The sequence below is a fragment of the Heptranchias perlo genome, chromosome 13 (genome assembly GCF_035084215.1).
Source record: "Heptranchias perlo isolate sHepPer1 chromosome 13, sHepPer1.hap1, whole genome shotgun sequence".
Lineage (NCBI taxonomy): Eukaryota > Metazoa > Chordata > Chondrichthyes > Hexanchiformes > Hexanchidae > Heptranchias > Heptranchias perlo.
The window spans coordinates 4694515-4714217 of record NC_090337.1 but is presented as its reverse complement, the minus strand read 5'-3'; the positions used below and the strand labels follow the sequence as shown (position 1 = coordinate 4714217).

The following is a 19703-nucleotide window of genomic DNA, read 5'->3' as shown; positions in this document are numbered from 1 at the left end:
GTGGAAGCAGTGCGGTGTACTCGGTTTGTAATGTTACAAGGACTATTTTTTATTTATATTGAAAGAGTAATCCCAGTCTGGGAACGCCTCAAATTTAAAATTCTCATCCTTGTGTTTAAATCCCTCCATGGCCCTCGCCCCTCTCTATCCCTGTAACCTCCTCCAGCCCTACAACCCTCCCAGATCTCTGCGCTCCTCCAATTCTCGTCTCTTGCGCGACCTCGATTTTCATCGCTCCACCATTTGGCGGCCGTGCCTTCAGCTCCCTAGGCCCTGAGCTCTGGAATTCCCTCCCTGCACCTCTCCTCCTCTCCACTTCTCTCTCCTCCTTTAGGACGCTCCTTAAAACCTACCCCCTTGACCAAACTTTTGGTCGCCTGTCCTAATATCTCCTCATGTGGCTCAGTATCAAATTTTGTTTGATAATCGCTCCTGTGAGGCGCCTTGGGACGTTTTACTACGTTAAAGGCGCTGTATAAATGCAAGTTGTTGTTGAACATGTTTGTCCAGGTGTTCAGTGTCATGCTGTTGTGTTATTACAGGAACAGGCAAGCCTGAAGGATCACCAGTCCTCTCGCACGAGAGCTCGCGGGTGAAACCAGAAGAGGGACGTGACTTGACACGACCAGGGAGGCCTGCTGTAAGTCTTCGAAAAACTTCACTCCAAATTGTACTCATTGCATCCAGAAACGTAAACCCACTAACAAGTCTACCCACTGGATTGGACCTGCTTGTTGCTTGTAGAATGAGGCACTAGTTCTCACCTAGTATCTGTCTTTAGGTCGTAGAATCACACAGCACAGAAAGGGGCCATTCGGCCCATCATGCCTGTGCTGGCTCTTTGAAAGAGCTATCCAATTGGTCCCACTTCCCTGTTCTTTCCCCTTAACCCTGCTGATTTCTCCTTTTCAAGTAAATATCGAATTCCCTTCTGGTTTCTCCTTGTTTCTCTTTTAATATGTGATACAATTTTAAAGGGGGAGCAGGAACAGAGAGACCTGGGGGTGTATGTACACAAATCTTTGAAGGTGTACACAAATCTTTGAGAAGCCTGTTAAAGAAGCATATGGGATCCTGGGCTTTATTAATAGAGGCATAGAGTAAAAAAGCAAGAAAATTATGCTAAACCTTTATAAAACACTGGTTAGGCCTCAGCTGGAGTATTGTGTCCAATTCTGGGCACCGCACTTTAGGAAGGATGTCAAGGCCTTGGAGAGGATGCAGAGGAGATTTACTAGAATGGTACCAGGGATGAGGGACTTCAGTTATGTGGAGAGACTGGAGAAGCTGGGGTTGTTCTCCTCAGAGCAGAGAACAGGAGCGATTATCAAACAAAATTTGATACTGAGCCACATAAGGAGATATTAGGACAGGCGACCAAAAGCTTGGTCAAAGAGTAGGTTTTAAGGAGTGTCCTAAAGGAGGAGAGAGAAGTGGTTAAGAGGAGATTTATTGGAGGTGTTCAAAATCATGAAGGGTTTTGATAGAGTAAATAAGGAGAAACTGTTTCCAGTGGCAGAAGGGTCGTTAACCAGAGGACACAGATTTAAGATGATTGGCAAAAGAAACAGAGGCGAGATGAGGAAACATTTTTTACGCAGTGAGTTGTGATGATCTGGAACGCGCTGCCTGAAAGGGCGGTGGAAGCAGATTCAATAGTAACTTTCAAAAGGGAATTGGATAAATACTTGAAAAGGTAAAATTTGCAGGGCAATGGAGAAAGAGGAGGGGAAGTGGGACTAAATTGGATTGCTCTTAAAAAGAGCTGGCACAGGCACGACGGGCCGAATGGCCTCCTTCTGTGCTGTATGATTTCAGGTAGACTACGACCTTCTCCTTGGCCCGACTGCTGCTTGACCGACTGGGCTATGTATTTTCCCAACTTGTACCGTTTTGATTCCTCTCTTTAGTCCAGTAAATAAAAGCCAGTGACCTCCTGAAAAACATTAAGAATGGGGTGTGGGTAAAATCCAGTATTCAATCCCACTCCGGCTCAGACGCCAAGCAGCGCTACCCTGTGTGACACTGAGCGAGGAGGGTCCCATGTCTGTGCTGAGTTCAGCTGATCTCGGGCAGAGTGGTAGGCGAGATGCTAAAACTGGTCTCCGTGGGTTACAGTAAGATGAAAATCGGACAGTGGTTCCTGCTCCTGATCATCATCCCGGTGACTCCTGCTAGAAAGTGCACACGTGAAAGTCTTGTGCAAGAGCAATACTAGACTTGGCTTCTGATGTTTCCCCCTGCCCACCACCACCCCCCCCCTCCAACCCGGGTCAAAGAGTCTGCTGACTTGCTGCCCAGGCGTGAAGAATGTACTGGAAGGTACCTGAGGCCTTGTGGGACCGAACACTAATGGGAGTCGATTCCATAAGGAGAAGAGAGGAGATTATCGGAGGGCTCTGTTCTCGTGCTGTGATGCCACGGAGACTGATGCTCCAAGGGACACTTTCTTTTCTGCCTTGGTTACCCAAATGAACAGAAACGGAGTCGGCACACCCCCCAATAGAGTTTTACGCAACATGTGGCTGACTGTGGCCCATGGTCCGTGGACTGACTGAGCTGCTTAATCCTGGCCTCCGTTGATGTAGTGTCTTGATGTGAAGTGCTTTGCGATATCCTGAGAATGTGATAAAGGGGAGAATCCCCCACTTTCTCAAAAAAAAACAATTCCTTCCTTTAAGTTTGGCTGGGTCACCGATCCATCCATTTCATCTCGTTGAGTTGTCCTTTTTGAGTATCTGCTTTCTAACTCGCTGCTCTTTTGGTTCAAAATGTCCGCCCCACAGAGTCAGCAAGGTTAGTTTTAGCTTCTTTGGCTTGGGGCATCCCTCGATGGCTGACCTTTTTTTTGTTTGGGTAAGGATAGGGGGCAGGTGCATCCTCGTGACCAGCAGGGGGCTCCAGCAGACACTGACGCCATTTTGTTTTTGTGCCAAACATCTCACAAGTCAACGGCCATGGTGAAATTTGAACCTGTATGGATTGATGAAATTATTTAATGTAGTGATCCTTGACGTTAATTCATTTTTTTTTTAAAGCGGATTCATGGCATTGAACTAACATTTCCATTTTTTTTTTTGTCTCTTAACCCTTCTCTCTCGGCTTCTCGCTCATCTCGATCTGTTCCCTCCCAACGCTGACTAACCTTCTCTTCCTCTCAGAGCTATAAGAAAGCAATAGACGAGGTTAGTGCCATCTTTCGTTGGGAAAGATAACACCGTGAAAACAGGAAAGGTAGATTGATTGCAATGTGAGCTTTTTATATCATTGAGAAAAGCAAAATGTGAAGAATTGGTTTGCCAATTCTGGTTGGACGTATTCATGGAGTTTTCATCACATGACCTCCCACTTCCAACTGCCATACCCGGTCAGCAGCCTTTCTTCCCACCTCTAATATTTTATAACAAAATAAGGTGTTGAATGAAAAAAATACACAATTTTTAATGTACCTATAATTATTCTCCAGGGTTGTTCGCTGCATAGCATTACATAGAATTTACAGCACAGAAATAGGCCATTCGGCCCTTCTGGTCTGTGCCGGTGTTTACGCTCCACACGAGCCTCCTCCCTCCCTACTTCATCTCACCCTATCAGCATGTCCTTCTAATCCTTTCTCCCCCATGTGTTTATCGATCTTCCCCTTAAATGCATCTATACTATTCGCCTCAACTACTCCTTGTGGGAGCGAGTTCCACATTCTCACCACTCTCTGGGTAAAGAAGTTTCTCCTGAATTCCCTATTGGATTTATTCGCGACTATCTTATATTTATGGCCCCTAGTTCTGGTCTCCCCCCACAAATGGAAACATTTTCTCCACGTCTACCCGATCAAACCCTTTCATAATTTTAAAGACCTCTGTCAGGTCACCCCTCGGTCTTCTCTTTGCTAAAGAAAAGAGCCCCAGCCTGTTCAGCTGTTTCTGATCGTTATAAACTCTCCGTTCTGGTATCATCCTTGTGAATCTTTTTTTCACCCTCTCCAGTGCCTCGATATTCTTTTTGTAATATGGAGACTAGCATTGTGCACAGTATTCCAAGTGTGGTCTAACCAAGTTTCAATACCAGTTTAAAATAACTTCTCTGCTTTTCAACTCCATCCCTCTAGAAATGAACCCCGAATGCTTGGTTTGCATTTTTATGGCCTTATTATCCTGCGTCGCTACTTTTAGTGATTTGTGTATCTGTACCCCTCGATCCCTCTGCCCGATTTAGACTCTTATTATCCAAGCAGTATGCAGCCTCTTTTTTCTTCCTACCAAAATGCACCAACTCACACTTATCTCTGCAGTGTCTAGGAGATTAATGTTTAATTCCTGGAGACTCCAGGACAATCCTGGAGGGTTGGCAGCCCCTCAGGGTCTAGGCTGGAGTTAGAGGGACAGATGCCCAATTTGGAGAAGGGGTTGATAACCAGGGGCCATCAACCCTTCCGCTCCAGCACCACGACTGTTCGCTCGTTGCGTACTCCCACGCAGTCGCCAGGGTGAATGACAAATAGGCTTTTGAAACTCGTACTTGTGTTTTCTAAAGGGGCGTTTTCTTCAGGAGTGAGTGTTTGTAAATGTTTCTCTGGGGGGTGGGGGAGGGCCCGATGTTACGATGACATTTTGGGTGAGCAACCTGAAATATGTTTGGCCCAAGTTGCCAGTCGGCCAACTAACGACGAAAGGTTTGGCGAATGATTTATTTCTGAAGGTGGTCCTCCCACTTTTTAACGTGATTTAACTCCGTGCTGGCCCCGTTCGTCTACACTCGCAGCCCCGAGAAAGGGAGTGGGGTCCACCTGCTCCCAGGCTCCTGCCACGGCAGTTCTGGCAACAGCCTCTAGAGGATGGCCCAGAGCAGCCTGGAGATGTCTCTCCCTCCTGTGGGGTGGGTGTGTGGTGCGTGTAGTCTCGCATAGCAGAGCACGTTGGGATTCCCAATACACCGTGTAATAGAACATTGTTAACCTAGTCCTCAGCCTGTGCTGTAGGATGAAGTAGATTCTACATGACTTGGGGAGGCAATGGGCTTGATGGGCTGAATGGCCATTTCCTTGTTTTACACTCTTTTGTGTGGTGTGCACAGAATAGTTCACAGGCTGGAGTGTGTAATGCACAGGCTGGAGTGTGTTGTGCACAGAATAGTGCACTGGCTGGGGCGTGTTGTGCACAAAATAGTGCACAGGCTGGGGCATGTTGAGTATAGAAAAGTGCACAAGCTGGAGTGTGTTGTGTACAGAATAGCTTAAAGATTGGAGTATGTTGTACACAGCTAAAACATGTTGCGTATAAAATAGTGCACTGGCTGGATTGTGTTGTGCGCAGAATAGCATACAGGCTGTAGTGTGCTGTGTACAGAATCGCGTAAAGATTGGTGCGTGTTGTGCACAGAATAGTGCACAGGCTGGGGCGTGTTGTGTATAGAATAGCGCACAGGCTGGGGCGTGCTGTGTATAGAATAGCGCGCAGGCTGGGGCGTGTTGTGTATAGAATAGTGCACAGGCTGGGGCGTGTTGTGTATAGAATAGCGCACAGGCTGGGGCGTGTTGTGTATAGAATAGTGCATAGGCTGGGGCGTGTTGTGTATAGAATAGCGCGCAGGCTGGGGCGTGTTGTGTATAGAATAGCGCACAGGCTGGGGCGTGTTGTGTATAGAATAGCGCAATGCTTTTTTATATAACATGTGAACTGAGCTGTCCGTTTCTAGAAGATTCTTTAATAAGCATGTACGGTCTCCTAAAAAAAAAAGATTGCAAGAGACTCGGGGCCTCTCGATTTTCATTTGAGACACTGATGGTAGCTCTGCAGTCTCGGGGATAGGAGCGATCCCCGCCTCAAACATTTTCAATTCACAACTTAAGGGTTGAATCTTTGAAGTGAACCAGATGCCCAAAATTGTCCCACAGCACTCTGCTCGGTCTTGATCCCTGTCCCTCGGTGTTATTAACTGGGTTTCCTCTCTGGGCCTTCGGGGTCTTTGAATTAGTCGGGGTGTTATTTTAAAAAAATAGAATTCCAGATCTAAATCTGGCCAAATTTAGAATGGGCCGTGTCCTCTTTTTCAGTGACGAGCAGCTGGGTTCAATCCGGTTTTCAATTATCGCAGTCACTACGCGATTGTTTTTAAGAGGAACTGGTGACAGATATTCCTCCAGATTGATATCGGGGTTTAAATGGTTAAATTATGAGGACAGGTTGCACTAACTAGGTTTGTATTCCTTTGAGTTTAAAAGATTGAGAGGTGATCTGATCGAGGTTTTTAAAATGTTAAAGGGATTTGATTGGGTAGATGGAGAGAAACTATTTCCTCTGGTGGGGGGAGTCCAGAACAAGGGGGCAGAACCTTAAAATTAGAGCCAGGCCGTTCAGGGGTGATGTCAGGAAGCACGTCTTCACACAAAGGGGAGTGGAAATCTGGAACTCTGACCCCTAAAAAGCTGTTGAGGCTGGGGGTCAATTGAAAATTTCAAAACTGCGACTGATAGATTCTTGTTGAGCAAAGGTATTAAAGGTTACAGAACCAAGGCAGGTGGTCAGGGCTAAGATACAGATCAGCCGTGATCTAACTGAATGGCAGAACAGGCTCGAGGGGCTGAATGGCCTCCTCCTGTTCCTGTGTTCCCAGATCATTATCGAAAGGCCTGTTATAGGTAGGAACCTAGACTTGATTTTGTCTTGTCACGATAATGTCATTGGTTTAGTTTTTTGTGTAAAAACCAAACTCTCTTGCTGTGGTTCGAACTGTTACGTGTTCGCCATCTGTAATCATTTTTCTTTTCTCTGGGTTTTCTTTCTTTTTCCCCGTGCCTGCCCTGAAGGGGCTGCCTCCTCACTGCGGGGGGACTCTGGATATGCCAACTGCAGCAGCCCGCCAGTGCCTTCAGTGGGCGAGTGTTGGCAGGCTATTTGACCATGGGGAGATTCACATCTTGTATTTCACACCAAGTGGCTGTTCTTCAGATGTGAGCCTGAATGGTCGCTTTTTTTCTTTTAAATAGGCTATTTGACCATGGAAGGCATGACTACGAGTTCCAAATCCTGTCCCCACAAGCACTTTCCAGAAACGGTCACTGGATAATGACTGGGAGTAGGTAGCCTTGCTCATCCCCTCCCTCTCACCTCCCTTCCCCCTTACATAGAATTACAATGAATTTACAGCACAGAAACAGGCCATTCGGCCCAACTGGTCTGCGCTGGAGTTTATGCTCTGCAAAAGCCTCCTCCCAAACCTCTTCCTCTAACCCTATCAGCAAACCCTTCTATTCCTTTCTCCCGCATGTGTTTATCTAGCTGCCCCTTAAATGTATCGATGTTATTCGCCTCAACCACTCCTTGTGGTAGCAAATTCCACATTCTCACCACTCTCTGGGTAAATTAGTTTCTCCTGAATTCCCTATTGGATTTATTAGTGACTCTGTTATATTTATGACCCCTAGTTTTGTTCTAAATTTGTGGAAACATCATCTCTACGTCTGCCCTATCAAACCCTTTCATAATTTTAAAGACCTCCATCAGGTCAACCCTCAGTCTTCTCTTTTCTAGAGGAAAGAGCCCCAGCCTGTTCAGTCTTTCCTGATAAGTATAACCTCTCAGTTCTGGTATCATCCTTGTAAATCTTTTTTGCACCTTCTCCAATGCCTCTATATCCTTTTCATAATATGGGAGACCAGAACTGTTCACAGTGCTCCAAGTGTGGTCTAACCAAGGTTCTATACAAGTTTAATATAACTTCTCTGCTTTTCAATTCTATTCCTCTAGAAATGAACCCATCCTTTGTTTGCTTTTTTTATGGCCTTATTAACCTGCTACTTTTACTCTTATTTTCCAAGCAATGTGTGGCCTCCTTATTCTTCCTACCAACAATGTGCCACCTCACACTTATCTATATTGAAATTCATTTGCCAATTACACACCCATTCTGCAAGTTTATTAATGTCTTTTTTGTTGAAGTCCTCCTTTGTGTTAAGTATACCTCCCAATCCAGCCCAGGGACACGGAATCCAGTTGTCGTACTTCTGTTGCCCTGACTGTTCCGGTTAGTTAACTTGATGCGGACCAGGTAAGGAATGTGGGTCCTTATTGGGTCTGTGAGCCTCAGCACCACATCACATAGGCGCATTAACCCCTCTGAACCATCTGTACCCTCACCCGGAACATTTTGCCGTAAGATGCAGTCATCTAAACCATAAACTGAAACGTACCTAAAGAATATGTCACCTTATTTCAGAAATTAACTCTCTCTGGTTTCAGCCTGTGGCAGCTTAATCTGCCAGCGGGGACCTCTTCCTCGTCTAAATGTTCTTAAAATTATCCAGATTTTTGTTTTTTGTCTATTTTTACATAGAATTACATGGAATATCTATGCCACACGAGCCTCCTCCCTCCCTACTTCATCTCACTCTATCAACATAACCTTTTAGTTTATCCTATTTGATTGGATAGGCAAATATGATCCATTAAATCAACTGCCTGCGTTTACACGCGGTTGTCGCTGGGTTAAATTGGAAACGCTCAGTTCTGTACTCGAATCTTCGCGAGAGCAAGAGGTTTGTGGTAATTCATGGCACGTTTTCAAGGAGATTAATAGTAAAGCAATCTCTATAATGAGGAGGTTCCATTTTAGCAGGGATAGGTTTGATGAATGGGGACAGGGAGGACAGGGGACAGAGAAAAGGTCCACGGTCCCATTATAGTCAAAAACGTACAGATAAAGACGGAATTGGGTCCTACTGTACCCATCTATGGAGAGACCAATGCTCCACTGACGGTGAGCACAGTACACAATTGCTCCTTGCTCTGTTTGTGGGTGTAAGACGCCCCAATGCTTCCCTATTCCTGAATCTAGTTCCATGTAGAACAAGTCTTGCCAATTTGAAGATGTCTTTGGCCCTTCCTTTGGGGAGGGAGGAAAGAACACAAAGCTTCCCGTTTTGCTGACGAAGCCAACTGTTTTGGTCACTGAGGCAGTAGAACTGTCCCGTCATGTGTTTTGGAGTTTGATATCGTACACACGGTCACGATGAAACAGTTTTCAATTTGAAACAAGATTTCAGTTGATTTCTGGGTAAGATTGGAGAACACAACAGCATCGTTGTGTTAACTGCTGCGATCCTCGAGTGGTTAACATTGTGCTCTGCATTTTGAACCAATCAAATACTAACCTCAAGGTTACCTTGAAGACATCAACACTTGGAATCATACAGCGCAGAAGGAGGCCATTCGGCCCGTTGTGCCTTTGAAAGACCTATCCAATTAGTCCCACTCCCCCTGCTCTTTCCCCATAGCCCTGCAAATTTTTCCTTTTCAAGTATTTATCCAATTTCCTTTAGAAAGTTACTATTGAATCTGCTTTCACCGCCCTTTCAGGGAGTGCATTCCAGATCATAACAACTCGCTGCGTAAAAATCATTCTCCTCATCTCTCCCTCTGGTTCTTTTGCCGATTATTTTAAATGATCCAACTTGTTGGGGAGAAATTGTACCCCTTTTATAATTTAGAGAGTTGTTCACTGCTGGGATCAGATACCATTTGGTCTCACTGATAGGTAGAATCGATCATTAATCGAAGGATTACTGAGATTAGCAGAGTAACCCCATCTCAGAGGTTCTTTTGTTGATTTTATTTTTATTTTGCCAATTTGTGTGGTAGTCATTTTCTCAACCGGTTTCTTTCTCCCCGAACCCCCTCCCCCCACGCTGACCCATCGGTCACTAATGTAGGGAGAAATGGTAAGACTAACACTTTGCAAATGCGAGCTTCTGAACATCTGCATGTTTTGTGTGTGAGGCAGATTGGTCTAATCCAACAAGGCTGTATCTGCTTTAACCTTTAACGCTGCCTGATGCCCTGGCATAGCTGGAATTGTGCATGAAGTCCCCCCTTCACCTCTTTCCTTGCAATTGTTTAAAGGCCGAAAGCAAAATCCTCTGTTAATGGTGCTGCTCGGGTGACCAATTGCGTCTGAGTCCTCATTGTATCTCCTGTGTGGAGTGCGTGAACGGTTAATTGTACTGGTGACGTTGCCTCTACACTGGCTGTTATGGCAGTGCATGCTGGGTGTGTTTGTGTTCATGCTGTAGTGTGCCGTGATAGGCTACAAACCCGCCTTTGCCATGTTTGCACCGAGCTTCGTAAGTGACCTGAGTTTGAAACTCTTTGGGACAATGCTGAAGGTTTTCGCACTGGCTTTGAAATGAATTAGAGCGGACCCCTGGATTTCAGTTCCTGTGTGTTAATCTTGGACTCCTAGAACGACAACAACTTGGATTTATATAGCGCCTTTAACGTAGTAAAATGTCCCAAGGCGCTTCACAGGAGCGATTACCAAACAAAATTTGACACCGAGCCAAAAGGAGATCTGAGGACAAGCGACCAAAAGCTTGGTCAAAGGGGTAGGTTTTAAGGAGCGTCTTAAAGCAGAGAGAGGTGGAGAGGTTTAGGGAGGGAATTCCAGAGCTTAGGGCCAAGGCAGCTGAAGGCACGGCCGCCAATGGTGGAGCGATTAAAATCGGGGATACGCAAGAGGCCAGAATTGGAGGAGCGCAGAGATCTCGGAGGGTTGTAGGGCTGGAGGGGGTTACAGAGATAGGGAGGGGTGAGGCCATGGAGGGATTTGAAAACAAGGATGAGAATTTTAAAATTGAGCCAATGTAGGTCAGCGAGCACAGGAGGAATGGGTGAGCGGGACTTGGTGTGAGTTAGGATACGGGCGGCAGAGTTTTTCATGAGGTCAGTTTACGGAGGGTGGTGGAACGTTGCTGCTTTATTTTTATTTGAACCAGTAGTAAATTGTAGGTGTCCTGGTGAGGTGTGAGACTTCAGTTGAGGTGAGCTGCAGCTGCCTGAAAAGGGTTTCCATTGGGAACAGCACCAGCTATATCAATCTGAGTTCACTGCCGTCTGACTATAAACCACAACAGGTTCTTACACTCACTCTAAATGAGGCATTGGATAGTCCAATCCAATGCGCCCCAGATCTCCAAACATATGACCTTATTTTCCAAATGAACCCCGATCGACACAGTCAGTGTTAATAGAAAGAACTTGTATTTATATAGTGCCTTTCACAACATCGCAATGTCCCAAATTTACAGCCAATAAACTATTTTTGAATGTCGTCACTTTTGTAATGTAGGAAACATGGCTGCTAATTTGCGCACAGCAAGGCCCCAAAAACAGCAATGAGATAAACGACCAGATCATCTATTTTAGCGATTTTGGTTAAGGGATAAATATTGGCCCAGGATACTGGGGGGAACTCCCCCTGCTCTTCTTCGAATAGTGGTTGTGGGATCTTTTACGTCTGGGGCCTCAGTTTAACGTCTCATCTGAAAGACGGCACCTCTGACAGTGCAGCACTCCCTCAGTACTACACTGGGAGTGTCGACCTAGATTATTACCCCAGACGCCTCATTGCTCCAAGCTCACTTTACCTCAAAGGCAGTGTGATTTGGTTCCACCTTCATCCCAGGGAGGCTCCAACCCAGATCAGATTGGGTCAGCGGGAATGAATCAAACTAGACTGGGGTATTGATGAAAATAGTCTCACAGTATCAGATCTCTATGGTTGTTCCTTCTCTCGTCTTAAGATCCACATCTGTACTAGGATGAACCTTGTATGAACGTGCAACGGCATGCAAGCTTCTCCAGTGGCTGAGCTGGTAAATGTATGAAATTGGAAGTCCTGAGTTCAATCCCCGACCTGCCCTGAGATCGCTGATCTTGGATGGGGTGGCAGTAAAGATGCTGCCATTGGCCTTGGCACTCCTGGATAACGGGCAGGGAAAACCAGCCAGGATTCCCACTAGTAATCGCCATCCACTGCCCTCCTCTGGAAAGTAAGGTGTGGATGTGGGGCTGGATTCAAGATTGGGCTTGGGCGTGATGCCCGCTACAGTCAAATAGCTTGCCAACGCTCATTGTCTAGGCTCACGTGTGAGGAATGGTCCCTTTGGACAAGATACTGGAGGGCAGTCAGCACCTGTAGGTCCATATCCCAGCATGAGTCAACAACAACTTTATAGAATGCCTTTAACGTAGAAAAACGTATGAAGGGAACACCTTCATGGAAGGAAGGAGAAATGGGTATTAGGTGTAGAGTTTTGGGCCATGGGTGATGGTTGGCCTACCGTCAACTTTGAACTGAAGGGTTGCAGATCTGAATCTAACCTGGGTACCTAATCTGGTGTTGGCAGTTCAACCTACAATGACTTGTTTGAGATTGTGTTCAAAGGACCATGTAGCCAGGGGCTCGTGGGTAATGGAGTAAACAAACAGCGCAGTCCGAACATCGTTCAAACTAATCGGGTGCATTTCCCCCGTCTTCGGTTATCAATGAGTTCTCTGGCATGGACATGATTGGAACTGCACGAGCACTAGGTTCAAGGCTCTGCCAATAGTTATGTTGACGAGCAAAGGCCAGGAAAATCTGCCTTGTAAGTAACTGGTTACCTGATGGGGGGATATTTGTAAAGGACCAAGAACTTGTTAATTTTGACCCTATTGGAAGTGGGAAACACTGGATGTTACACAGATTTTAAGTACAAAACCCGCGGTCTATTCCGTGTTGCCCTCCTCTACTCACCTGACCCTCTGTGCCCCCTCCAAACCCAGCAAAATAACTACATTTCTTGCTCTCCGAATCAAATGGTTTTATTTCTTCCCTCATCATTCCAAACCCCCCGCACCCCCACTCCATCCAATCCCCCTCTCACATACTCCTGGCATTCAAGATTCAAATAACGTTTACATACAGTTTGCATAGAATTTATTGTACAGAAACAGGCCATTCGGCCCAACTGGTCTATGCCGGTGTTTATGCTCCACATGAGCCTCCTCCCTCTCTACTTTATCTAACCTTATCAGCATCTCCTTCTATTCCTTTCTCCCTCATGTGTTTATCCAGCTTCCCCCTTAAATGAATCTACACTATTCACCTCAACTACTCCTTGTGGTAGTGAGTTCCACATTCTAACCACTCTCTGAGTAAAGAAGTTTCTCCTGAATTCCCGATTGGATTTATTAGTGACCGTCTTATATTTATGACCCCTAGCTTTGGGCTCCCCCACAAGTGGAAACATCTTCTCTACGTCTACCCTATTCTAATCGGAGACTATAGTGCCTTCTTGGAAAAGTCCACAACAAATCCTCCCAAAATGTCAGTTGCATGTGGAAGTTGGACAGAGTGTTCAGAAATCCATGACAACAGCTGCTCTCTAAAGATGAGCATGGAACATGTCCCGAGTTCTAATGATCCCATTCAGGTCAACTCCCTGATGTCTTGCTTCCAGGCATTCCTGAGGAAACGCTCTCTTGATTTGCAATAATTCTCCATCTATGATTGGCACAGCTTTGCTTTGTTGCATTTTGTTTCTTGTGATTGCTGATTGCGCCTTAAATTTCTTCCTTCGAAGAGTTTAATTCGTATATATTTTCATTACATCTCTCAGGACTTGACGGCCTTGGCCAAAGAACTGCGGGAGCTGCGCATTGAAGAGTCCGTCCGCCCTCCTATTAAAGTCACCGACTACTCTTCATCCAGTGAAGAGTCGGAAAGCAGCGATGAAGACGAAGAGGAGGAGGAGGAGGAGGATGAAGATGCAGAAAATGAGGCGCAGGACGGGACAGTGCCAGTCAGTGATATTCCCAGGATAATGTAAGGAAAATCTTTAATTTTCTTAGTCCAGTTAACTCCGCACAGACCATGCAGCCATGGATAAAGAGTTGGGGAGGACATCAAGATCAGTTCTGGGATTTGGAGCAGCAGAGAGGAAAGGACTTAATCCGTGCTTAAAAAATAGACAATAAATTGGGCAAAGGGGAACGTGTGACCCTCGTTCCATTCACCCCATTCCCCCTCCCCCCCATCTCCCCCTGAAGTGGTTGTGCCTCCAAGACCAAGAATCGAACCTGGGATCCTCGTTGCCTGCGTCCAGTGAATTTACCCGAGCAGCCATCAAGTGTCTCAGCTCAACATTTCAAATGGACATTGTGTTCTTGAACAAGTTTTTTTTTGACAATCTTTTCATTCATGATTTATGAGTACGTGACATAGTGACATAAATCATATTGAAACTTGCTTGTCACAAAAATAGTAAATGGTGTCAGCCATGGCTCAGTGGGTCGCACTCTCACCCCAGAGTCAGAAGGTCGTGGGTTCGAGCCCCACTCCAGGGACTTGAGCACATAATCCAGACTGACACTCCCAATGCCAGTACTGAGGGAGTGCTGCACTGTCGGAGGTGCCGTCTTTCGGATGAGCCGTTAAACGCAGGGCTCCATCTGCCCTCTCAGGTGGATGTAAAAGATCCTACGGCCGCTACTTCAAAGAAGAGCAGGGGAGTTCTCCCCGGTCTCCTGGGCCAATATTTATCCCTCAACCAACATCACTAAAACAGGTTACTTGGTCATTTATCTCATTGCTGTTTCTCTCTCTTTCCTTTCTTTCTCTCGCTCCTTCTATCATTGGTGGAAATTTGGTTCAGCGGGTATGGGATCAATTGCAAGTAAACTTCCTGCTCCTGAGTCTGGTCCTTGCCTTGCAGGCCCACCTCTGCATCAAGTGGCAGTGAACAGTACAATGAGGAGTACAACATGGCTGTTCGTGAGGGACCCCCCTCATCTGATCTCTACAGCAACACTTCAGGAGATGGAACCTTGATTATCCGAGAGGTATGTGGGTAGTAAATAGATGCAAGAGTCTTACAAAAAAATAATTAAAACATGACTTTATTGATATGTTTGTATCAAGGCCAAGCCAAAGCTTCATTTCTTCATTGGTGTATGTTTTTAAAAATTAAATGATGTGAGGGGCTAAGGTCCATAGTGCAGGACACCACCAAGGTTGAGAAGGTTTATAGAGAAGGTGACGTCACTCAATAAGTGGTGAGACGGTGGCCCCAAGTTTGGGAGCTTGAGGGACCAAAGGATTGGGGGAGGTGGAGGAGGAGGAGGAGGAGGAGAAGAGATTGAATTTAAGAATGAGACTGGCAGAGTAAATGAAGAGAGTGGGAAGAAAGGACAAAGGCAAAATCGAGGTCTGGCAACTGCCTCCAGTCACTGCAACTTCCTTCTAGATCCAGTGTCAATGAGAGGTGGCGGTGGGGTTATCCTGGACAATTTAGCAACATCTGTATACATGTAAGGTTCTGCCCTTATTTGCAACAGGCAAAATGATGACCCTGTGCCTGGCCAGATGTGATGGACCAGATGTGAGGCTCCCAATGAGATTCTGTACAGTCGCATGTATAGCAACAACTGTTTAGGGTTTGCGTTCCTTTACCAAAGCCACAGGAAAAGCTTCTGTCATCTCTTTTTGGTCTTGAAATGCAATGATGTAAGACAATAAGTTGTAACCTTTCATCTCTGCAACATAGGGTAATATCTATGGAATCATAGAATGATATAGCATAGAAGGAGGCCATTCAGCCCATCGTGCCTGTGCCGGCTCTTTGAAAGAGCTATCCAATTAGTCCCACTCCCCTGCTCTTTCCCCACAGACCTGCACATTTTTCACCTTCAAGTATTTATTCATTTCCCTTTTGAAAGTTATTATTGAATCTGCTTCCACCGCCCTTTCAGGCAGCGCATTCCAGATCATAACAACTCGCTGCGTAAAGAAAATTCTCCTTATCTTCCCTCTGGATCTTTTGCCAATTATCTTAAATCTGTGTCCTCTGGTTACTGACCGTTCTGCCACTGGAAATACTTTCTCCTGGTTTACCCTTCATGATTTTGAACACCTCCATTAAATCTCCAGACCGGAGATAATTGTAAGTTTCTTTTCTGTCAGTTGTTCAGGGTCAAAGATCAAATGTGTGTGTTGCACTTTGACCTCAATCCACAGTGGGCACGAGCCCACAGCACCAGATTGTAAGACTGGTCAATGATGGGAGGTGAGGTACAATGTAGTGAGGGTGCGGCACATAACATCTAAACATTGCTGTAACTGGATGCAAGGAAAGATCTCAGATGGACATTCTTCATAATTGAGCACAAAATCTATGGAAAGGCCTGGTAGCCATGACACCTGATACTAATGATGTGACCTCTATCAGATTTTCCTTCTTTACCTCTCCTTCCCTTTTCCCTTCTCCCTGCACTCCACCAAGTGACTCCACCAAGTATCTCACCTTAACCAGATCTCCTACGGTTCCACACGCTACGATACCAGTCAGATCAATATGTTTGGCAGTGCTGGGATTTGATCACTATGCCTGTGCAGGAAATTTTAAAAAATTAATTCTCAGGTTGTGGGTGTCGCTGGCGAGGCCGGCATTTATTGCCCATCCCTAGTTACCCCTTGAGAAGGTGGTGGTGAGCCGCCTTCTTGAACCGCTGCAGTCCGTGCGGTGAAGGTTCTCCCACAGTGCTGTTGGGCAGGGAGTTTCAGGATTTTGACCCAGCGACGACGAAGGAACGGCCGATATATGTCCAAGTTGGGTTGGTGAGTGACATGGAGGGGATCTTGGAGGAGATGGTATCCTTATGTGCCTGCTGCCCTTGTCCTTCTTGGCGGTGGAGACCGCGGGTTTGGGAGGTGGAGGGATCTAGGCAGGGTCTGTGTACTTTGAGCCATGCCACTCCAAAGGCAGAGAGAAGACCCAATGAAGCTCTTCCATTTTAACAGCATCTGCTACAATGGAGCAAACAGGCTTCTTTGGAGGGGGAGGCGGGGGTAATGTAATCGATTCTCTCTGGGATGGATTGCCTTTCCCTAGTAAAAGTCTGTGGCCCAAGTAAGACCCTCGGAAACCAGACCAACTCCTGGGTGGCCTGAGTTACCCCAAGGGCAGAATGGGCAGAATTTCCTGGGGTAGCCCAGGAACTCCCCCAGACATGTTCCCTTGACATGGGGGAAGGGGGTAATGAGGCTGAAGATCCTCCCATGCCCCCCTACCCCCTCAACCACAATGTGAAGGGCTACTTAGATTGGGGCAGAATCCTGGCAGAACTGGGTTCCGCACTAAGTTCCTTCCCCCCCACCCCGCACCCCCCCCCACCTCCCCCATTCCCCACCCCCCAAGCCATGTAATCTTCTGGGAGAGGCAAAAAACCCAGGGCCAATAAGGGAAAAAGTACTCTGGAAAATTCCTCTCCGACCCCCTCGGGCTATGGAAACCAGTCCAGGAGATCACACGGACCGAGTGTTACCTGTAAAGACACTTATCTTCTATACGGTGCGATCTCTGCCTCAGTCAGGAACCGATCCAGCTCCCTCTTGAAGGCAGAGGGTCGGCTCCCACCTCACCAGCCGGCAACACATTCCAGAGGCTCACTGCTCTCCGGGGAAAGAGGAACCGCCCAACACCCAGTCTATTCCCACTCTTCCATAGTTTAAACTCCTGTCCCTTGGCTCTCCCCAACCTGTTAAACTGGAATAATCTATCAATAGGGACGTTATCCAGCCCTTTAATTACTTTATAGACCTCTATCAGGTCACCTGTAAGATTACGCTGCTCTAAAGTAAATAGACCGCGGTCCTTGAGCCTATCTGAGGAGCTGTAAAGCCGTATTTGGCTGTACGGTTGGTTCGTGGAGTTTTACCTCCTGGTTCTGATTTCAGATCTGATCTAAAAGCTACATTTTGATCCCCCTATTGTTTAGGGGTTGTTGTCAACCCTCCAGGCATGTCCTGGAGTCTCCAGGAATTAAAGATGAATTTCCAGGACAGCCCAGGAAAAAAATCCTAGGGGCGTTAAAACAAATAATTTTCTCTCAACTTTTCTTTATTAGTTATAAAAAGGCTGTTTGACTGAGAGTCAAGAACCATCCAATTGGGTATCAGAGAGCCTGTTTGTTTTCCGATTGGCCATGGGAAGGTGGGGCGCTATGATAAAGGGCATGTTGGACAACCAATGGGAGGGGGGGAAAGAGAGTGGCGGGGAGGGGGGTTGGCAATTGGAGAGGGAAGGTCATGTGATGAAACCTCCAAGATACATTCAGCCAGAGTTGGCAACCCCTTGTATTGTCCCAGTGTGTTGCATGTTGACCTCACTTCCATTTTCTCTTGCTTTGCTAGACATAACACGGGGAGGGGGGAAATGGGGTGGAGAACGGGGGCAGGGATGAGAGCCTTTATTAAGCCTGCTGATGTTGGGTGACGGCAGCTAGCAATTTGTGCATCTTCTGTCTATCTATCCATCCGTCTCTATCTATCTATCTATCCATCCATCCATCCATCTATCTATCTATCTATCTATCTATCTATCTGTCTGTCTCTCTGTGTCTCTGCAGACTTCTGGTGATAAAAAGCGGACTGGCCATGCTGACAGTAACGGCTTTGTCGGCCACATCAATCTGCCTGATCTGGTGCAGCAAAGTCACTCTCCTGCCACTACTCCAACTGAGGCTATGGGGCTGATTACGTCTCAACTCGCTCAAGGAAAGGACTCGGCAGCTGGGGTAGGTGGAGGAGGAGGTGGAGCTGGAGGAGGTGGGACGATGTAATGGGGAGGGCAGTGTCCTCTCCCCTTGATAACCACTATGGAGAATCAATTCAACTGAAGAGCTTTGACAAACAGCCGAACAACAGGACTAATTGGACAGCTCTTTCATAGAGCCAGCACGGGCACGATGGGCCTAATGGCCTCCTTCTGTGCTGTTAAGATTCTATGATTCCCTCTGCTCCCCCGTTGGTTCTGCGATAACTATTCTCTTGACTAGTTTCAAATGGAACTTTTTCTTGTAACTTGGTCCTTTATTTCTGTCATGTCTAAACCAACTGGTAACTCTGTCTGAAATTGACTCATTACCAAAAACACATTGTTTTTCTTTTAAATTGCTCTTATTTCTCACCCCCTCCCATTGGTTGCCTAGATACTAGGGTGCCTGCCTCCCAGTGAGCTGTGGGAAGTTGCAGAGATCTAGTCTTGGATTGGAGTTTGACTATTGCAGTTATAGTTTCGAGGGTAGGCAGTTCTACTGCAGTTAATAGTTTCGAGGGTATGCAGTTCTACTGCAGTTATAGTTTTGAGTGTAGCCAGTTCTGTGCCAGGCTGGTAGTTGGATGCTATCCTATGACATTCTTTGGCTCTGGCATGCGTTGACAGATTGTGTGGGGGTGATGGTTGGACCAGGAGCAGTCTGAGGCAGGTTACATCTTTTACCCTTCCTGATGCTAAGAACTTAATCAATTGTTGAATGAGGTGGAATGAGAGGTGCTGATAGTTAGCTCAAAGACCTGGGCCAAAAGAATTCCCTGAAAGTGCAAAATGTTTAAGGTTTATGCCTTATTTTTATTTAAACAATCTAGCCTCCCCCAATAGCTCAGTTAGTAATTGGACAGCCAATCGGGAACAGGCCAAGATAGACTCAATCCCTGCTCAGTGCTGGGCAATAAAAGGTACGGTGTGTTAGCTGGTCAAAGCTGGTTGGACGTTGGCACTGTTGTAATTTGCTTCGGTGCCGAGACTTAGAGAGGTCGTGAACCAGCCCCACTCCCTATGACCCAGTCACTCCGGATGGTCAGCGTTGGTGTGTGAACGCCAGGTGAGGGCAGCATCAGGCCCTGTGCTGGCACCTCGTACGGCCTCATAACCCACGGGCACTCATTGTCTGGGCTCGGACATGAACAATAATCATCACTTGGGCAAGGTTCAGAGAGAGGTGGATTGAGGGAGAGGGGGCGGAATTGGAGGGAATTTTTTTTTTTAAATTCTGAACGATTGATGGTTTGACTCACTCGAGTATAGATTCATGACGTGGAGCATCATCTCACTC

General features: G+C 46.4%; 1 protein-coding gene across 5 annotated transcripts in view; it reads left to right on the top strand.

Annotated features, from left to right (window-relative positions):
* LOC137331230 (traf2 and NCK-interacting protein kinase-like) overlaps positions 1-19703 on the top strand; it is a 177805-nt gene that overhangs the window by 137430 nt on the left and 20672 nt on the right. For 4 of the 5 annotated variants that reach the window (XM_067994871.1, XM_067994870.1, XM_067994867.1 and 1 more), the window contains 3 exons: positions 543-640; positions 13433-13638; positions 14528-14654. In XM_067994871.1, the coding sequence (XP_067850972.1) occupies positions 543-640; positions 13433-13638; positions 14528-14654 (431 nt within the window). Of the gene's footprint in view, positions 1-542; positions 641-13432; positions 13639-14527; positions 14655-18218; positions 18387-19703 lie in introns of all 5 variants that reach the window. The other variant, XM_067994872.1, reaches the window with a different exon arrangement.